Genomic DNA, 16,003 nt, shown 5'->3' with positions numbered 1-16,003 from the left:
CCTACCCCACAGCCCAGACATACGAAGAATACGGGAGATGGTTGTCACATGTACTACTCAACCAGGACTTGCCAGAAATTACTGCAGCTCTTATAGACCACCTACAAGCGGACGGATTTGCATTGCGGAATCTGGAGCGGGTATCCGCCTCCGAATTCCGCAGCAAATGCCGCCCAAAGCATGTTATGGCAAAACTGGATTTTCTACCCACGAGCGGAAATAGATTGCGATTTTGCGTGAAGGAGAAACATGCTGCGATTCTATGCGGCTCCCATTGAAGTCAATGAAAGCTGTCCGCCCTGCGACCCTTCCGCAATCATTACTGTGGAAAGGTCGCAGGATCCGCATCGTCTAACAATGCAGCCTAATCTATACTGCGCATGTGCGTCGCCGCAATACAGATCCGGACATGAATGTGGGGGTCAACGGCCGGGCACAGGGTCAGATTTCGCTGCGGTATCCCGCATGCGAAAGCTGAGCCGGTCATGTGCGGGCGGCCTTCATGTTGCTGCAATAATGGCAGCTGTGTACTGGCTGCTATTTAATACATTTCAATGTGATTGGCTGATTCTGACCACAACCACCTCCCCAACTATAAGAGGGTGTGAACACTTATGCAACCACATTATTTTGGCTTTGTTGTTTTTATTTTTCCACCCTAAATTATTTGTTTTTCAATGGAATTGTACAGATTAAGGGCTCATGTCTACTAGCTAAATGGAATTGCGGAATCCTCTGCGGATTCTGCCCATAGGGAATCATTGGCCATCCACGGTCCATTAAATTGATTTTTGCACCCGCGGATGGCATTTTAAAAGAACTGCGTTTTTCACGCGTGGGAGAAAAAACGCGGCATGCTCCATTTTGCTGCGGATTCCGCGCGGATTGGCAACATTGCTATCACATTGATAGCAATGTGTGCGGATATCTGCATGCAAGAAAAATACCATTTAAAGCAAATCCACGGGCAGATTCTGTGCGGATTGCATTTTTCGAGTGGCCATGAGGCCTAAGGGCTAATACACACGGCTGGATTTAAATCCGCTGCGTTGCTCCGCAGCTATTAGGTTCTATTGAACCTAATAGCTCAATGCTGATGCTGCGAAATTCCGCAGCGTGACATAAACCGCGGCATGTTCTGAATGCCGCGGGAATACACGCTGACGGCTTCCATTGTAGTCAATGGAAGACGGCCGTCACGCGATGCTTCCGCTGTAGTACAGCGGAAGTATCGTGCGAATACTCAGCCCTGCCCACCGTTCCATCTGGCACTGCCGATGCTTCATGTGGTGTAATGTGCATGCGCGCCGGCCCTTCATGCGGGACGCGTACGGCGGATCCGGCGTGGTTAGTATCCGGCGGGGGTTTTGCGGGGTGCTCTGGCAGACTCCGCTGAGATATTTTCCGCTGACGGAGTCAGTCACGGACGTGGCCCTAAAGGTGTTGGACTTCTAACAGGGGTGAGTAGACTCTTTATATCCACTGTACTTCTGGTCAAAGGTTTATTTATGGGGACCACCTGTAACTTCGTGACATGACACTTCTTGTACTTCCGATTTGGTACAGGAATGCTGGAAGTAAAACTATACCGGAACTGACCTCTCCATTTATTATGGCAGTCATTTTCCAATTCCATCACATTCATGGGGTTTCTATCTAAATTGATGCATCTAGTATTTTCAGGTTATTGCTACCCTACTATACCAATGTGTGCAACTTCATCCGGTCAGCCAAACATAACTGTTCATATGACGGAATCAGGTGCAGAATTTTCTGTGCGGATTCAGCCCTTATAAACCATGGCTAAACTGCTGCCGTGAATTCACATGCGTATTTAGCCCGATCAGCGGGCAAAGAATATCCGACACGCTTCTGCGTGAAGCAGCGACATGTCACCTGTCTGGGGGAGATTCCACACACCAGTTTTGTCCACCGATTAAATTCAGGTAGGGATCCATGGCAGAATAGTCGTGGTTTTTAGCGGCAGAATCCGCATAAAAAAAACTCTACACGAATATCTGCGTCAAAACCGCGTGACTGGTGCAGAATCTGATGTGAATCCACTGCAGACTTCACCCCTTTAGTTAAGAGGATGAAATCTACTGCAGATCCACATCAAAATCCGCACCGCATACTTGCTAAGTTTGCTGTAGATTTTGGTGCAGACCTGCCCTCATATGTGAGCACAGCATTAAAGTTGTACTATTTTTCTGACTGTTAGGGCCCATTTAGATGCCAGATTTTGCCATCCGAGTACAGTCTATGTATTTTATGGACCGCAAGTATCAGTCAGCAGGCGGACGCGTCTGCGTGCTATCTGTTAACAAGTTGCCCCCAATAATCTCAAGCACAACCCTGATATCTGAAGTGGTTTCTAGATGCGTCGATATGTAGCGGATTTACCACAGTGGAAAATGTGCGCCAACATCCAGGTCAAAACCTGCACCATTGATGCGGACTGACACGGATCTGCAGCAGACCTCACCCCTTCAATTGTGGATGCACACCAAAATCTGCTGGGTATTAATGCACCCTTTATGACATTTTTTTTTCTTTTTCAAACAAAGCTGCAAAAACTTGCTTGATCTAGGTGTGAGACCCTCTGTAAATCCCCACCCCAGATCAGCCCCATTGGCACTGTGCAGTGAATACGACCCGTGTGATCATACAATACATCACTGCTCAGAAATCTGAGCTTATTACTAATAATCGGTCTTGGCTTTCCTATATCCAGCCGTTTGTAGGATTCCAGAGCCCTGGAAGATCTGTCCTTCCTACTGTATGAGCCCGCAGGACCGGACAGACCAGCTCCGCTGGTTCTCATGCTGTTTGCATTCTACCAGCACTCAGGCTTATATCTGTAAAAGGATCATTGTCAATTCTTCCACCTACTGTATACCCAAAGTCTAGCCGGAGCAGAGGTGTGCCCGTACATGCTAGACTATAGATGGGAAACCACTAGTGTTACATTCCAATCGAACAATAGCTTTAACCCAATAACGACAAACGCAGAATTTCCGCACGTGCCCGCTGCCATAGGATTGCATTAGATAATGCAATCCTATGCAGACAGCCGCGATTTGACCGCGTCAAAACTCACGCGGTCAACAAATCGCGGCATGTCCTATTTCTGTGCGAGCCTCGCTGACGCTCTGCTCTGCTCATGTGCCGTCTGGGCGGCAGCTGGCACATAGAGCGGAGGAGACGGCAGAGCAGGTGAGCGCGCAGTGGTCACTGCAGGGGCACGGCTCACAAACCGCTGCGAGAATTTTCGCAGCGGTATCCAACCCGGCCGTCTGCAGGCGGCTATATGTATTCATTTAAATCCCTAGATAATCAATAAGGTACATAGTCATAGAATTCAGAAATATAGATAATATAATTCACGCATATATAGAAAAATAGCATTCAGAAATGCACTTCAATCAGAAGATATACGCACGCAAATCCATAATACACGACTAATGCAGAGAGATACATAAATGAAACAGAATGTATACATGCACTGACAACTCCTCTAGTGATTAACCATTTGCTCACGGTCTGGTAACATTCCTATAGATCATTCTCCATTCCTCCGGCTCTGATGTAATTGTACAATGGACTATAATGCAGATAATACGTTTCCTCGTAGTCACTATTACAGGCACTTAATGACATCCTGATATTCAGGACATTACATAAGCAGGTCCACAGAGCAGACACGTGAGGTCTGTTGATCTAACTACAGGAACATGTGCCCTGCCATCATCCAACTTTAGGAAGCATCTGATTACATAAAACAAATAGCATTGTAGCCTTTTCATAAGCCTGATGAACAGCTGATGTCACTAGTACAATGAGCCAAGTGATTCTGTTGATGCTACAGTACAATTCTTTCAATCCGGTACCAATCAGACCCAATGAGTGCCCAATTATGAGAACACATGGACCTTAGGACCATGTGGCGCAGAGTGTTAAGGCAGCAGAATGCAGTCCTACACTCTCACTCAAGTTCAATCCCCATTCAGGTAGCCGACGCAAGGTGGAATCAGCCTTCCATCCTTCCGAAGGGGGTCATAAATTACCTAAAGCGCTGCAGAATAAGTTGGCGCTATACAAACAACAAGTCTTCTTTTCTCTTCAGACTTTGAATCAAGCTGAAGGGTATTTTACACCGGGTGAATATGGCCTGAATTCTCGCTGGACAGAGTAAATTTGGGCGATAATCATGTACAAACTGCCACCGACAGGGCACTGAGCGAGAAACTAAAATTTGAGCAATTCCTGTTTACTGTGAAAGGAGGCAGATGAGCCGGCCGGAACGATCCTGGCCCACTCCGCCTCCATGCACTTGGATGACTATCGCTCCTGGTAAGCACATGGGTGGGGCACAGGTTGGGCACTTATCTAAAGGAACTTTTTAAAAAAGTGCAAAAGTTGCTGGGTATTAATTTTTTTTATTGTCTTTAAAGCTTAGACAACACAAAAAGAAAGAATGTGTCACAAATGCTATGAATGGAATGGCTGAAAAACATTATTGGAAACCAACTAGACAGAAAAAAGGGGAGGAGGCTATAATGCGCCATATAATTTGCCATGCAGCCAGTGGTAGTTCCCTCTGGAAATATCGTTCCCATCGGAGCATCTAGCCATGTTTGCATGCATGCCCAGAGGAGGGCAAAGAGTAAAGGATAAAGGTCTGAAATCAGGACCTCCAAGACAGAGTTGTTCAAAAGCAGTGGGTTGTGAACCCGTAGGGACCCAAAGCATGCCTGAGCCAGATGGCGGGTCTTCAAGAATGGGAAAAGGGAACAGCCGGATAGCCAACATTTTTTCACAGTTTATAAAAGGGGAGCAATTCTTGGGAGACGGGGTTAATTACATCACAAAAGCAAAAACAAAATCCAGCCGGGAACCACGGCTTGGATATAGAGGGGGACAAGCTGTCTGGTAGATCAGGGGTAAACGGAAAAGGAAATAAGCAGGACGTCTTCTGCGAACGGTGGACTCTAACTTTACACTGGCGCCAAAAGTGATATGGCTACATTAAATCTTGTTTTTGCGGAACAACTGTTATTTTTGAAAGATACCATTTAACGTACTGTAAAACGTAAGCATTTCTAAGTGGGCAGAAATAGAAAAAAAATGCAACTGCGCAGTTTTTCGTTGGTGTTTGCTTTTACGATGTTCAAGATGTAGTAACAATGGCATGCTGTCTTTACTCCATCTATTAGTAGGTATGCGGAGATGCCAAGGGCTTATTCATACGGGCGTATATCAGTCAGGTTTTCATGCCCGGACGATATATGCTGCCCCTCTCTGCAAGGGAAAGAGGCGGGACAGGTCGGAAGCAGTGCAATGAGCTCCCGACCCTTCTCCACTGTTTGCAATGGGAGGGGCGGGGCAGAGCCAAATTCCACTCCGTCCCATTGCAAACAGCACTGCATTATATTGCATTGTGACAGGCAGTTTTTCACAGCAGCCTTCATAAGGCTCCGGCGGCCATGACAATCACATTGTTGGGGGGTGGGGAGGGGTGTTTGGCAGCCCCAAAGATCGATTGGGGCATTAAAAATGTTAACAGTCGCGATCATCATTAACGGCGATCGTAGCAGTTGCCTGTGGGTGTCAGCTGTCACAGATGGCCAACACTTGCTGTGTATGCAGCGAGCTCGGCTCCATACACAGATACCAGATGCGTGCCATCCATGTACGTCAGGAAGAGGTTAAACAATAGCTTATTTGTCCCTCTCTGCAAGGGAAGGAGGCGGGACGGGTCGGGAGCAGTGGAATGAGCTCTGTCTGGCACGAGCGGTGTTCTGGCTCCGCCCCCTTCTACGCATCATCGCGTAGCTCCGCCCCGTCACGTGTGCCGATTCCAGCCAATCAGGAGGCTGGAATCGGCACACGTGACGTGGCGGAGCTGCGCGATGACGCGGAGAAGGGGCGGAGCCAGAACGCCGCTGCTGCCGAGCCGAAGGCAGAAGACCCTTCTGCGCAAGCGCGTCTAATCGGGCGATTAGACGCTGAAGTTAGACAGAACCATGGAGATGGGGACGCCAGTGCAGGGAAGGTAAGTGAAGAACTTCTGTATGGCTCATATTTAATGCACGATGTATATTACAAAGTGCATCAATATGGCCATACAGAAGTACTTAACCCCACTTGCTGCCGCGAGACAACCCCTTTAATGTAATAAAACTTTTAAAAAAATAGTTGTTTTCTGTCCTCTGTTCACCCCCACAACTTTATTTATTTTTTTCTATTTGGGTTGTGCGAGGGCTTGTTTTTGAGCAGTAACCTGAATAAAAAGTGATCCAAAAGTCATATGCATCGCACAATGGTATTAATAAAAACTACAATGTTTTCTTTAATATGGGGTGATCAAAAAAGTGCAATTCTGGCATTGCGTATATTTCCTTTCTGACTGTGTTCACCATGCAGGATTAATAATGTGAGCCTGAGAATTCAGACTTTTGCAGATGCAGTGATAACAAATTATTAATTTTTAACTTTTACTACCTCATTTTTTTTATTAACTATTAGGAAAAATAGATTTTTTACTTGCATTTTCTTTTTATGTCCCCATAGGCAACTTCTATTTGCAATCATTTGATCGCTCATACAGTATAATGCAATACCAAAGCACTGCATTATATTGCATTGTGACAGGCAGTTTTTCACAACAGCCTTTATAAGGCTCCAGGCGGCCATGACAATCACATTGTTGGGGGGTGGGGGAGGGGTGTTTGGGGCATTTAAAATGTTAACAGCCGCGATCAGCGTTAACGGTGATCGTAGCGGTTGCCTGTGGGTGTCAGCTGTCACAGATGTCCGACACTTGCTGCACATGTGGCGATCTCAGCTCCATACACAGATACCAGATGCGCGCCATCCATGTACGTCAGGAAGAGGTTAACCAATAGCTCATTTTCTGATGACACATTCCCTTTAATGCACTTTTTCTCTGACAAAGCCAGAAGTGGATCTAACCAAAATATGGAGAAACCGTTCTGCATCTCTGTCGATCCCATCTGTGTTGTTACAGTACTGTCTCGCACATAGCAGCACGGTGACCCTCTGCACAAATATTTATGCATCACTTCTGACAAACCTGTCCGGCAGCTCGGAATCCGGGAGAAGCTAAAAGATACGTGCCTCATTTGTACAGCATGTGCCGCCGGTGTCAGTTTAGTTCCGTCATAGAGTAAACTGCACACTTAGCAGAAAATCCTCAGTGGATGCCGATGACAGCCACGTGGATGGAGCCGAGTGAGTCTTATCCACAATCTGCAGAAACTGTCCGCATGGAAATGGACCTGCAGTCTAGATTACAGGTTCTGCACATGGCCATCTCTGCTGAGGGGTTTTCCTTCTATGTAGAGGGGTGAAATCCGTGGGGTCATCCCCAGCATTTTGCACATGCTGATTTTTCTGCGCATTTTGATACCACGTCTGCACCCACCCCAAGAAAGGTTTTCCTAAGGGGTGAAATGTCAAGCTGGTATTGAAATATACACTGTTTAGTTTATTTGCCAGCCAGCGACAGGACAAGCTCTCTTGGTGCCCAAGACGGGAGATAAAAATTATGAACCCCCCTCCCCCACATCCTTAAAGAATAATTGCACTTCTGTGAAACTTTTGACATGTCTGAGAGAAACGTCAAAAGTTTTCATTAGTGGGGGTACTGCTGCAGAGACCCCTGCTGATCGCTAGAAGGAGCGGGCCACAGCGCTCAGCAAAGCGTGGCACCCCTTCAGTGGATTGATGGATGGCTATAGCAGATAGATCTAGCAGCTGGAGACAGCTTCAGAGGAGCTGAAAAGCAGTCAAGACAGCCGAAAGGGCACAGCTCTTGGGGGAGCCCTGCAGCCCCCTCGTTCTAGCAATCAGTGGGGGTCTTGGCAGCAGGAACTCCACTGATCCAAACTTTTGACATGTTAAAAGTTTCACAAAAGGGCAGTTACTCTTTAATGGAGCTATTCCATGAGCACGGTTAACGCTCCTGTAACCACCGAATGCCAGGTCAGCTCGGCAATTGTCGGGAAAACACAAGTGCTACTATAATAGCCACCTAATTCCTGAAGTTCAGCATGACAGTTGTGGGTTGGACAATCATTAATTTTATTACTTCCGGACAACCCATTGAGTTCATATTTATGACACATTTTCCTCCATCCCCTCTACACACAAAGTCCTAAACACAGGCCCGGCGGGCTACCCTAGTACATTTGTAGTAGTACCACTAGCTCCTACTTCTCACCTAACTTAAAAGGGTTCTCCCACTACCCAAAATTGCTCAAAAGTCACTCTGTACTTCTTGGTTACTGCTGACCAAGACCTTTGACTGCTGTAGCCAATCACTGGCCCCAGCAGTGATCTTCTATAGGCAGTGATTGGCTGCAGCAGTCACATGTCCTGCTCAGCAGCAACCAGGAAGAACAGAGTTGGTGCAGAACAGTTTTAGATAGTGGAAAATCCTTTTTAAAAGGTGTTTTTCAAGTTCTATAAAAATGGTGAGAGCAGGAAAGGGTTAAAAACAAAAGTATACTCCCCATTCTGGTCTTGTTTACACTGACTGCAGTGGTAGCATTCGGTATACCACATGTATAGGGCCAATCACTGTAAAACAAGTCCAGCACTGACGACAGGAATTGGATCCCTTTTTAGTTTTTTTTGCTTTTAACCCTTTCCTGCCCCTTTTAAGGGTTTCTTTTAAAAGGTTGTCCAGTTGTAGATTATTGATGACCTACAATAGCAGATCAGTGAGTCTGCAGCCTGGGATCCCTGCAGATCAGATGTGTTCCTGCACAGAGTTGATCTCTGCAGGAAGCAGACAGCTCCGTTCTCACTGCAGTGGCCTTGCTTGGTATTACAGGCAAATTTCCCACTGAAGTGAATGGGACTTTGCCTGTAACACCAAACCTGGCTACTGCAGTGAGAATAGGGCTGTCTCCTTCCTGCAGAAGTCAGCCCAGCAAACAACTAATTAGTGGGGGTCCCAGGTGGTAGACACCTGCTGATATACTACAGATGTCCTATCCTGCAGAGAGGCTATTATATAACCCCTTTATATCCATAAATTACCCCCACCCCCATGTGACCTCTTACCCCTCATCCCGAGCATTTGCAGCTTTCCAGGTATGCTATGACAGATAATACTTGGAGCACTTTTCTCTAATAGCTTCCATGTGAAGAAATAGATGACATTCCTGCCACACGTAGGCTAATTACACGCGGACAATGGTTGTGTCTGATTTTTGGTCTGAAAATCGGATGGTACCCATTAATTTTAATGGGTGTATGCACAGGGTTTGGGGATTTTTTTTTACTTGGAAAGTCAGAGTAAAAGAAAAAAATCTGTAATCATCTACTTTTGTTCAATTCTTGGATAAAAATAGGGACTGTGGTGAGGAGCGAGCTGAGGGCACAGCTGGTGCCAAGACCAGAGGATTAGCTGCCCAGTTGCCCAACAACCAGTTGCAGCTCTTGCCTGGATCCACGCCCACTTGATGGGACTCTTTGCCAGAAGCCGGCGAAGAGAATAACAGCGGTGTAGCTGCCAGAAAGTTTTCCTGTAATCCCCCCACTCTTAGGTCTCCTGCACACCGCCAGATTACAGGTCTATGTTGCCTACAGCGCCACACGATGGATTTTTGCATGTTTTTTTCTTTTTGTACGCAGTTTGTATACTAGCATATTAAAGGTGGTATGCTACATCGACTAACGAGTGGACCCCATATAGATCAACTGTACCCTGTGATAACAAAGAGGGTGCCTGTACTCAATGGAATCCAAGAGCTAGAGAACCCCAAAACTGTGGGGGCGCAGTCTGTCCATCCGTAGCGAGAGGTATATAGTGATGTGGGCCATGGTTGTGTGTGTATAATATATGTCTCTGCAGGCTTCAGCCCTCTTATCAGATGGAATGGCTTCTCTTTTGTAGATTCATGCAAAATCTGAACTTCTGATAGGTTTCACTTTCCGGTGTCTCCAGGGGAAGAAGCAAGGTGATTGTTGTCTCACGCCATCATCTCTCTTCAGGGGAACGGCTCCACCTAGTGGCTGCAACTAGAAGTGCACATCCATAAGCCGCCAGCACACTTGCTTTACGCCAATATTTAGCGCAGGCAATCAAATCTGGTACACTTTAAGACTCCACTTAGCCACACTATCTTGTCTAGGCACTTTTTAACCCTTTCCCATCCACTGCTTGACATCTACCGACATTCTGATTGAAGCCTGCACAGCTCTGATGTCTGAAGACGTCCGACAAGGTATTCTTATGCCGCTCTTACAGAGGGGCTTTTTCCAGCGTAGCGCTAGACGATGTCAATCACTACCATTGATTTCAATAGGGCTTCTTAGACCAGCGCTAAAACGCAGAGTTTTTAAAGCGCTGTCCTATTTTCACGCGTTTCTGCGTTTTAGAACTCAATGCTTTGCCCATTGACATGAATGGGGTGCGTTTTCAGCGCTGCTGAAAAAGCAGCAGAATGCGGTTACCATGTTTTTGACTGCATTTTTTCAGTTCTCGCAATTGCAGTTATAACTGTGGTAAAGACGCAGTCAAACGCTGTCAAAAACGCAGTAAACGCTGTGTTAAAAAAAACGCTGTGTTTTTACAAGGGCATGTGTGAGAGTGGCCTTACTGTATATTGTCGGTCACTCTGCTGCCTGAGCCTAACGTTCACATACTGCAGTACTGGCTTTAGCCAGGAGATGGCGCTGTTTAATAACGACAGATAGAGAAAGCCCCCTAGGAAAGCTTTTATCCAAAACTGGATTGGAAAGGGTTAAAATTGTCAGGTAAGGCGGAAAAAGTTTCTAAAACAAGCATTCTGCGAATGGCATGTACGCTAGATTTCTGGCTCAATGTGTGCCAAAACTGTGAAGCATTTGGCCTGGTACATCTGCTATATTGCCTTTAGCTAAGAATGGCTCTGCATATATGGCACCTTTAACCCCTTCCCACTCTATGACATACATGTACACTATAAGGGTGGCTCAAGAGCAGAGCCCATGCCATCTGCTGGCATCCCACTGCAATGGCAGGTGTCAATGAGAATATTAATCCCTTCTTAACTCCTTACATGCTGCAATCAGTGCTGAGGGAACTCCCTCTGTGACATCATTGACCCTCCCTCATGAAATTGCAGAGGACCAATAGGTTGCCATGGCTTCCAATATAAATGAAGAGCGATAATACACTGCAGTACAGAAGTACCACAGTGTATTATCTCCAGGTTCAAGTCTCCTTGAAGCTTCTTACACATGGGTGAGTGAAACTCTACCCGCTATCTTGCTTGCCAACATGCGATTTTACCCACAGCTGCGAGGCGGTTTTCTTTAAAAATGCCTTCTGTCACTTCAGGTAAAGTAGCAATCCTCCGGCGAGGCTGTCAGCCACAGCAGGGGATTGGCTAGTGTCAATGTGTTTTCCTGTCCCATTGAATACAATTGGCGATGTGTTCCGTGGAATGCGAAAAGTTAGAACATGCAAAGATTTTTTTCCTGCACCGCTCATTTATATGACTCCATTCTAAAGAATGGGGTTGATATTCGTGCGCCCTCAGATGAGTATCTTAGCTCCGTATTGGGTCTGTGTTTTGCACACTGTAAAACGGGGCTAATATAAGTCTATGTATCTGCTCACATGGCTGTTTTTCATCTCAGCATGACCTATTTTTGCGTATTTGCCTCTGTATCGCTATTCTTTACTGTTGGTTAAATATGCATCAATATTTGCGCAGTAGAAAATAAATATATGGAAGCGAATGCTGAACAAACGGTGATGCAATATAGTTATATTACAGATGTGAGATACGGTTGTCTGTGATTATTCCCAGCAAGAGAAGCCAAGTAATCTTGTAGATATGATACCGTTTAATGGCTAACAAAAATACATAGTGTTATAGCGAGCTTGTGAACCTCTCGGGCTCTTCATCAGGCTAAAATCCGAGAGGTTCGCAAGCTCGCTATAACATCATGTATTTTTGTTAGCCATTAAAAGGTATCATATCTACAAGATTACTTGGTTTCTCTTGCTGAGAACAATCACATTGTGCTCTACTGGCTAACACGGTACCAAACCCTTGTTTTCATTATACGGTTGTCTAAAACTGGCCAAATGGGAAAAAAACATTTTTTAAAATCCCTTTCATGTGCAGCTTTTTTTTTTTTTTGTTTGTTAAATCAATTTTTAAAAAATCCATATGCTTGGTCTTGTGACATCCATAACGACTAGGGATGAGCGAACGTGTCCGTTACGGACACATCCGCACCCGGACACCGGCTTTGCCGAACACTGCAGTGTTCGCGCGTAAGTGTCCGGGTGCCGCCGGGGGGCGGGGAGATGCGCGGCGGCGCGGGCGGCAGTAGCGGGGAACAGGGGGGAGCCCTCTCTCTCTCCCTCTCCCCCCCACTCCCCGCCGCACCCCCCCGCGCTGCCACGGCGGCCCCCGAACTTTTTCGCCCGAACACTGAAGTGTTCGCAAAGTTCGGTGTTCGGGCGAAAAAGGGGCGGAGCCGAACGTGTTCGCTCATCTCTAATAACGACCAATATTAACTGAAAACCCTTGTATCCAGCATGGCAATTGCTATTTAAAAAAAAAAAAATTCTTTTGTTAATTTCTCCAAAAAATAAATAAATATTTTATATTATATATACACACACACATACATCCTTTTTTTAATTTATTTATTTATTTTTACAGGAGATTTTATCTTTACAAAAAATGAAAATATATGGAAAACCCTAATCTATCATTTTGGGGCTGTAATTAGAGCTACAGCTCACCCTGCAGCCTCATAAGGACTATGTCAACGGAAAAATAAAATTGTTGCCTTTGGAAAGTACAGATGAAAATCCCCCAAAAATGGAAAGTCGCTGCATGCCTGGATCCAAGATACATTGCGGCATTACGGAGTTATGGTTTTAGAAAACACTTTTTTTTACTCAAAAATATTTTGGAACATAATTTCATATAGTTTTGCATTGTACAATTCTTAGTGTTAAAAAATGATGGCATCCTTAAAGGGGTTGTCTCGCGGCAGCAAGTGGGGGTAAGCACTTCTGTATGGCCATATTAATGCACTTTGTAATATACATCGTGCATTAAATAGGAGCCATACAGAAGTTATTCACTTACCTTCCCTGCGCTGGCGTCCCCGTTTCCATGGATCCGTCTAATTTCAGCATCTAATCTCCTGATTAGACGCGCTTGCGCAGAAGGGTCTTCTCCCTTCTCTCTGGTCTCGGCACGAGCGGCGTTCTGGCTCCGCCCCCTTCTACGCGTCATCACATAGCTCCGCCCCCGCCACGTGTGCCAATTCCAGCCAATCAGGAGGCTGGAATCGGCACATGTGACGGGGGTGGAGCTACGCGATGATGCGTACAAGGGGGCGGAGCCAGAATGCCGCTCGTGCCGGACCGAACAGATGGGTGAAGACCCTTCTGCGCAAGCGCGTCTAATCAGGAGATTAGATGCTGAAATTAGACGGATCCATGGAAACGGGGACGCCAGCGCAGGGAAGGTAAGTGAATAACTTCTGTATGGCTCATATTTAATGCACGATGTATATTACAAAGTGCATTAATATGGCCATACAGAAGTACTTAACCCCACTTGCTTTCGCGAGACAACCCCTTTAATGGGGAGTCTGCCGGCTCAGGACAGCTGTCCACATTGCAGGCAGCATGCTATACAGTCGGAGGAGCCGAGCAGATTGTACATAGTTTATGGGGAAACATTCAGTAGAACTTGTATTTTATTCAGTTATATCTATGCACATTCCGAGCTGAAGAGTCCAATGGGCAGAGCTATAAGTGACTGCTGGAGTCCAGTGGGCGGAGTCATCAGCAACTGAGCTGAAAAGTCCAGTGGGCGGAGCTATGAGTGACTGAGCTGAAGGGTCCAGTGGGCGGAGCCATCAGTGATTGACAGCTAGCTATATGTACATGACAGTGATTGACAGCTGTTCCTGTGTGTACAGATAGGACCTCCCACTGGACTGTTCAGTTCAGTCACTGATAGGACCGCCCATTAGACTGCTCAGTTCTAGCTGTTACCCTAATAGTAGCAATGGCTGCCTGCGGCTGTAAGAAGTATAGTGGCCACAGGACAGGCCGTGGGGCTTTATTCCACTAAGACTTCAATTTTGTGTAGACAAATTCAGAGTCAAATCAGCATCTGGACCAACTATACTGCACAAGCTGCACCCCGGATGTACAGACCCCACGGCCACGTTCACCCACCAAGCTGCCTCACGGATGTACAGATCCCACGGCCACGTTCACCCACCAAGCTGCCTCACGGATGTACAGATCCCACGGCCGCGTTCACCCACCAAGCTGCACCACGGATGTACAGGCCCCACGGCCACGTTTCACCCACCAAGCTGCCTCACGGATGTATAGATCCCACGGCCGCGTTCACCCAACAGGCTGCATCACGGATGTACAGATCCCACGGCCACGTTCACCCACCAAGCTGCACCCCGGATGTACAGATCCCACGGCCACGTTCACCCACCAAGCTGCACCCCGGATGTACAGATCCCACGGCCACGTTCACCGAACAGGCTGCACCACGGATGTACAGATCCCACGGCCACGTTCACCCAACAGGCTGCACCCCGGATGTACAGACCGTACGGCCACGTTCACCTAACAAGCTGCACCCCGGATGTACAGATCCCACGGCCGCGTTCACCCAACAGGCTGCACCACGGATGTACAGATCCTGCGGCCGCGTTCACCCAACAGGCTGCATCACGGATGTACAGACCATACAGCCACGTTCACCCACCAAGCTGCACCCCGGATGTACAGATCCCACGGAAACGTTCACCCAACAGGCTGCACCCCGGGCGTACAGCCTCTCATTCGTTGCCGGATTTTACACTGAACAATAATCATTCAACTTTTTTCTGGATGGCGAGAATCCGAACGCGACTCACCCCAAGTAACAGTAACAGCCCCTCTACTCTGCGGGACACGACCGTTTCCCCCAGACATTCGCACTTTATGTACGAAAGCTCCGGATCTTCCAATGGTCGTCTACAGAGGAGATTGTCGCTGTCCGTAAGGGCCATCTATTCCATTCTTATAGATCGGCCGCATTGAACAACTTTTCTCCTTTTTGAAGTGTTTTCGGTGGTGACGTATTGAGTCCTCCGTATTACTTATTCAGCATAGCGTGGCGTAAACACGTATGTAGCTGTTAGCGCAGAACACGCCAGACTACCGCCACATACAATCCGATTTACATATGCAGATTGCACGAGGCTACCCCAAGGCAACCAATCAGATTGCAGCCTCTACCTTCCCTCTCTACAGTCCTGATGACATCACAGCATGCATGACGTCTGCACTCGCTCACCTGTCACACTGATGGAGCTGTCGTCGCCACCCTCCTCCACGGCCTCCTCTTCTCCCCACTGCTCAGCTCGGGCTTTCTTCCTCCAGCCCAGGTTCCTCCTCCTGGCTGCCCCCGGGCTCTTCTCAGTCCTCCTCTTCATGGCTGCACATAGTGCTGGGCTCGGGGTGACGACGGCTGAGCCGGCCTGTTAGTGCGCTGCGCTTGCTGTGCATGGAGGCGGCCGTGCAGCTGTGGCCGGCATCACTACACTCACACGCCCCTGTGCAGGGAGAGGGCGGAGGAATCCCCGGCCAGCTGGGAGGGGACACTGCCCGCATGCTGCCCGCTGATTGGACGGCGCGCGGTGACGTCACGGGCAGCGTGGTCACTTTGTTGTGTGTGTCACTGCAGAGCGGCTGGGAGACAGCGCGCTTACTTTACGGCCGTGCTGTGAATAGAGGCGAAGTGCGCCCCCAACAGGCGTCTGTAATACATGTGTGGGGTTATATGGCTTCACAGTAAGGAGACCATGATAAATAGTGTAGCCATAGAGCCCTTTTACCTCAGGCACATATGATGCATGGGGGGGCTCATATTTTAGGGTATAGCGGAGATGCTGAGGATTTTATGCAGCGTAAAAGCCTGTGACAAAATCCGCA

The 16,003-nt window shown here is 47.4% G+C and overlaps 1 protein-coding gene across 4 annotated transcripts in view; it reads right to left on the bottom strand.

Annotated features, from left to right (window-relative positions):
- The window catches only part of CDC14B (cell division cycle 14B), a 64,098-nt gene extending 48,508 nt beyond the window's left edge, over nucleotides 1–15,590 (bottom strand). Inside the window, exon 1 of one of the 4 annotated variants that reach the window (XM_066604066.1) lies at nucleotides 15,366–15,590. In XM_066604066.1, coding sequence (XP_066460163.1) covers nucleotides 15,366–15,504 — 139 coding nt within the window. In that variant the 5' untranslated portion in view covers nucleotides 15,505–15,590. The remainder of the gene's footprint in view (nucleotides 1–15,365) is intronic. The other 3 variants (XM_066604069.1, XM_066604068.1, XM_066604070.1) reach the window with 3 other exon arrangements.
- Nucleotides 15,591–16,003: the final 413 nt, after the last annotated feature.

The sequence above is a fragment of the Eleutherodactylus coqui genome, chromosome 5, assembly GCF_035609145.1.
Source record: "Eleutherodactylus coqui strain aEleCoq1 chromosome 5, aEleCoq1.hap1, whole genome shotgun sequence".
Classification (NCBI taxonomy): domain Eukaryota; kingdom Metazoa; phylum Chordata; class Amphibia; order Anura; family Eleutherodactylidae; genus Eleutherodactylus; species Eleutherodactylus coqui.
The sequence above is the reverse complement of the archived record's forward strand: the minus strand, read 5'-3'. Positions and strand labels throughout refer to the sequence as shown.